We start from the raw sequence: 5,259 nt of genomic DNA on the forward strand, positions 1-5,259 counted from the left end.
AAAAAAAAAAAAGAAAAGAAAGTGGCACAAGTGATAACTGGCTTGCGTGAAACCTTGGGTTTGATCCTCAGTACTGAGGGAAAGTTGTTTGATTTTGTTTTTTTGTTTTATTTTTTTTGTTTTGTTTTGTTTTTGTCCTGCTGAAGGTTTCTAGTTCACCTTTAAAGTCCTCACTGTATGTTCCTTAGTAATTTATAACCTCTTATTCTTTACTTTTTGACTAAAATAACACAATGATTTTTGGGGGGAAAAAAAAGAAGTCCTCAGCTGCCCACTGGTGGCTCATATTTATAATCCTAACTTCTCCAGAGGTTGAAATTTGTGGATCATGGTTTGAAGCTCAGCCTGGGCAGAAAAGTCCATGAAACTCTTATATCCAATTAACCAGCAAAAAGCCAGAAGTGGAGCTATGTTTCAAGTGATAGGGTGCCAACATGAGTACAAAAGCTATAAGGGATAGCACCCATGCCCTAAGTTCAAGTCCAGTGCTAGCACACACACACACACACACACACACACACACACACACACACACACATGGGGCTTGAGTTCTGTCCCTAAGCTCTTTTGCTTAAAGCTAGCACTCTACCACTTTGAGCCACAGCCCCACTTCCAGGTTTCTGGTGGTTAATTAAAGATGAGTTTGTAGACTTTATTGCCTGGGCTTCAAACCTGGATCCTCAGATCTGTCTTCTAAGTAGCTAGGATTACAGGTATGAGCCACCAGTGCTCAGCTTCACTGAAAATTTTGTCGGTAATGGGGCTTGAACTCTGGGCCTGGGCGCTGTCCCTCAGCTCTTCAGCTCAAAGCTAGTGCTCTACCACTTGAGCCACAGCGCCACTTCCGGCTTTTTCTGTGATTGTGGTGCTGAGGAATCGAACCCAGGGCCTCATGCATGCAAGGCAAGCACTCTACCACTGAGCCACCTTTCCAGCCCTTAAATGATTTTTATCAGCACCACAAAGTAGTGTTTCCAGGTGCCCTGCTATTGGCTGAATGAGCCTCTTGGCTCAGTCCTCACACCTCCAGACCACTCTAATCTCAGAGCATACAGAGAGCAGCCTGGGAAGACTCCATCTATATGTAGCATAAGGGTCTACAACAAACTCATAACAGGCAGTTCCATAGGTCAGAATTTTTTGTTCTAGCCAAAATGAAATGAGAGTTGAAAAAAATACACACTCTGCTGAGCACCAGTGGCTCATACCTATAATCCTAGCTTCTCAGGAGACAGATCTGAGGATTTCAGTTCAAAGCCATCCCAGGCAGGAAAGTCCATGAGATTCTTATCTCCAATTAGGCACCAGAAGTGGCACTGTGGCTCAAAATGGTAGAGCACTAGCTTTGAGCAAAAAAGCTCAGGGACAGGGCCCAGGCCATGAGTTCAAGGCCCCCATGGACAAAAAAAGAAAAAGGAAGAGAGAGAGAGAGAGAGAGAGAGGAAGAAAAGAAAGAAAGAAAGCACATTACTGTTTCATCCAGAAATCATCAATGTTATCCTAAGTCATCTCAAGATACGTCTATTCTTCCTTCATAGCATCCTGCTGCTTTATTCAATAAACACATATGAGACACTTATTTTTGTGAGATCCATGCTCCTTTCTATGTGAAGGAAGGAAGTGCAGACCTTCCACACCTAACCAAATTTCTGGCAGTAGGAGGCAAATCATCTAACAGACACTGGCTGACTTGCCTTCATCCCTTGGAGTCAGATTTTCTGGATCTGACTGTTGGCTGCATCACTTTAAAAAGTTATTTATATCCTCTATGCCTTAGTTCCCTCTTGTATAAATTGTGGATACTGGAAGGCCTACCTGGGAGGGTGTGGAGAGGAATAGCTCCAATGAATACATGTCATATGGGGCAGCTCATCCCGCAGGTTCAGTAAGTATTCAGGCAGGGTTAGCTTTCTTCTTATTTTTTTATTATATTTAATTTTAACTTTAACACACATATCTGGGGTGGTAAAAGGATGTCAATGACATGGAAAACAAGAAAAATACTATAACTTGAATTTAAAAGCTAGCAGCACTCAGCTTTGTCTGTCTGTCTGTCTCTCTCTCTCTTTCTCCCCTTCAAGGATATATACAGGAAGGCAGAGGTTATTTCTCAATTTCTTCCATCCTCTCCTTTAATTTTAATCTATTTTCCAATTTTTATGAATATGTAATAAACAAATTTTCTAAAATAGTCATGAGCAACCATAGGAAACACTTTAAAAGTCCTACTTCCCAGTATCCTCTACGCTAGACTCAGCTTCGTAGTGGCATCTCAGAGCTGGACAGCCCTCCTGCAGCGAGCACACAGCTCTGTTACACACTGCCCTACAGAGCCTGTCTAGCTTATTTCCTCATCTGACTCCTTGTTCAGTCTCTTGTTTGTCTACTCAGGTGTTCCTATTAGGGCTGATGCATGCCTTCCTTATGTTGAGAGTTCTTTGGAGTCAGCTATGCTCAAGGTAGCTCCTGCCCCACTCCTGCTAAGCATGTGCCTGCCCTTGTTCCACTTTGCAACAGATGACATAATCCCCACGCAATCATCCTGATGTGTGCATATCCAGCAGGAAACAGCAGTGCTTCACTAATGATAATGGACTGAAAGGACTCCTCACAGAGAACGGATGAAGTTCAGGGTACTAACTTGGCACTCAGATAGAGCAGGAAACCACAAATCTCCCTGGGAAGAGAGACACAGGTCCTTGGCATGGAAGAAGGGAGCAAATAAACAATAAATGCTTTCTCCTCCTCCTGTTCTTTTGCCTTACCACCCATTTTCTTCCATGCCAGTAGCCAGAGGGCAAGGATGCCCAAGAGAAAACAATCTACTACTCCCCATAGTTGATGGATTCAAGTTATAATGTCAACCTTCAAGAACTCTCTAAAAAGCCAGGCATTGGTGGCTCACACCTATAGTTCTAGCTACTCAGGAGGTTGAGATCTGAGAATCACAGTTTGATGCCAGCCTGAGCAGGAAAGTCTGTGAGGCTATTATCTCCAATTAACTTCCAGAAAGAAAAAAAGAAAAACCTTTAAAAGAATTAATTTCAAGCATATATAGACTAGTGGGGAAGGTATTTTAAGAGAGACCTTTCCAAATCAGACTTTCTAAGTATTTAATTCTCTAGTCCCAGCTCCTCACAGGCACTCAGAAAATGCTCATGGAGAGGCTAAATGACTTATTGATGCTTCCCCCCTACACACACACATTTATTTTTATTCGATTTGAAGCAAATATGGAAGGTGAAGATGCTTTGTTGATTTGAGTACCCAGACTGGTCTCTAGAATGTCTTTATTTTTTTATTTTCATAGTAGACCTCAAAGACAGAGACGAGAAGCCCATGAAGATGCCCACAAGCAAGTCAGGTATGGCCACAAATGCTCACACCAGTCTAAGGTTGCTGCTTCTTTCCATACTTCTATCTCAGTGATTCTCAGCAGTGTTTCCAGCCCCCCACATCCCCCAATCAGGAAGCAGAGGGAGAGGGGTGAGAGGAAGGGACCCTAAAAGGAGGTAGAAGGTATGAGTGCTGTGGGTAGCAGTAGTGACTGCCCCCCCCCCACTCCCCCACTCTCCACCCCCATGTCCCAGCTTCCTCTTTCACACCCATGGGCTGCTCAGTCCTCATTCACTAGTTCAGATCTTTCCCTGGGCAACCACTTTCTTGGCTACTCTCGGCTTCCCTCCTCAGCTCCATAAGGCCGTATTCCCTTTGTGTTTCACTTTATGCTTGGAAAAGTGCTTCCACAACTGGCATCTCAGTTACCTCTACGCACCCCAGCCAATCATCAAGCTTTATGTTTAACAGTTGGAAAATCATGCGCACGGAATGTGGTGCAAAGGCATATAGCAGGCAGTTGCAGAATGAAGACAGACTTCTGGTAGCTTGGTCCTCAATACTAGAGAGTTCCTTCAGGAAAGAAGATAGCAAAGGACAGAGGTAGATACAAATGCACTAGCGTTTTTCAAGATTTTTCTTCTGACCACCATACCTATCACCTGCAACAGTATTACCTACAACAGTATCTAGGACTCTGAACCTTGTCAGATATGCAAATTCTTGTCCTCTACCCAAACCTACTGTACCAGACCCTTAGGGGCTATGGAGGGTCAGGAATCTGGATGATAATGAGTCCGGTGGGAGATGCTAACACATGCTCAATGTTTGGAAGCCATTACACGGTGGGAAAGGAAGTGTGTGTCAGCTCCTCTGAAGAAGAGTTGGCCAGGTGTCAGCATATGGAGGATCTGGGAGGATGGTGATCTATGGATTTCAAAGATTGTGCTGATGAGCAAATGAGCAATATTCAAGGCTGCTGTTTATAAGGGCAGAAGACTGGGAGTAAATCCAAACATCTACTGCTAGGGGACTGCTTGGTCACGTAGTTTATGAAATATCCACTCAAAGAATTCTGCATTGTAAAAAGAATAAGACAAGACAGGCACACCTATTATCCTAGCTACTCAGAAGGCTGAGATCTGAGACTCACAATTCAAAGCCAGCCTAGGCAGGGATGTCCATGAGAATCTTATCTCCAATTAACCAGCAAAAAGCTGGAAGTGGAGCTATGGCTCAAGCAGTAGAGTACCAACCTTGAACAAAAAGGCTAAAGGACAGTGCTCAGGCCCTGTGTTCAAGCCCTAGTACTAGAACAATAACAAAAAGAATAAGGCACTTGGGGTTCTCTGGTATGCAAACAAATCCAAGGCTTATTAAGTAAAGGAAAGGCAAGTAGACATAAAAGAGTTCCTAAAATGCTAATTGGGTGTAAAGGAGTAGAGAACTAAGACTATTTCATTGTTCTTATATATTTCTATATAAGCAAGTCTGGACAGATAAACAAGAAACCAATAAAAGAACCTGTGGATGAGGGAAGAGGGTGAATGGTGAATGAAAGCATTAAAAAAAAGCCAAACCTGCAAATACATTACTTAGAAAAAAAATAACTATGAATTGCCATAGAGGCAATCCAGAAGTCAAGTCCCATAGAGACAGGGTGGGTGGCATCAGACTTAGGTAAATCCATTCTCCCTTCACAGAGTGGCCAATGAACATCAAGGAAACCAGGCTCAGCCACACCCACTCATTCCCCTCCAGCCCAACCTTCCTCTAATGCCTGAGAGCCAGCCCAGGAGGAAAGTCCATGAGATTCTTATCTCCACAGGAAAGAAAGAAAGAAAGAAAGAAAGAAAGAAAGAAAGAAAGAAAGAAAGAAAGAAAGAAAGAAAGAAAGAAAGAAAGAAAGAAAGAAAGAAAGAA

At 43.1% G+C, this 5,259-nt stretch overlaps 1 protein-coding gene across 3 annotated transcripts in view; it reads left to right on the top strand.

Annotated features, from left to right (window-relative positions):
- Window positions 1-5,259, top strand: part of Gabrr1 (gamma-aminobutyric acid (GABA) A receptor, rho 1) — a 33,359-nt gene that overhangs the window by 11,482 nt on the left and 16,618 nt on the right. The window contains exon 2 of one of the 3 annotated variants that reach the window (XM_013016652.1): window positions 3,314-3,364. The exons of 1 other annotated variant lie outside the window; for it this stretch is intronic. In XM_013016652.1, the coding sequence (XP_012872106.1) occupies window positions 3,314-3,364 (51 nt within the window). Of the gene's footprint in view, window positions 1-3,310; window positions 3,365-5,259 lie in introns of all 3 variants that reach the window. One more of the 3 variants, XM_013016651.1, reaches the window with a different exon arrangement.

This window comes from Dipodomys ordii, unplaced genomic scaffold (genome assembly GCF_000151885.1).
Source record: "Dipodomys ordii isolate 6190 unplaced genomic scaffold, Dord_2.0 Scaffold32, whole genome shotgun sequence".
Taxonomy (NCBI): Eukaryota; Metazoa; Chordata; class Mammalia; order Rodentia; family Heteromyidae; genus Dipodomys; species Dipodomys ordii.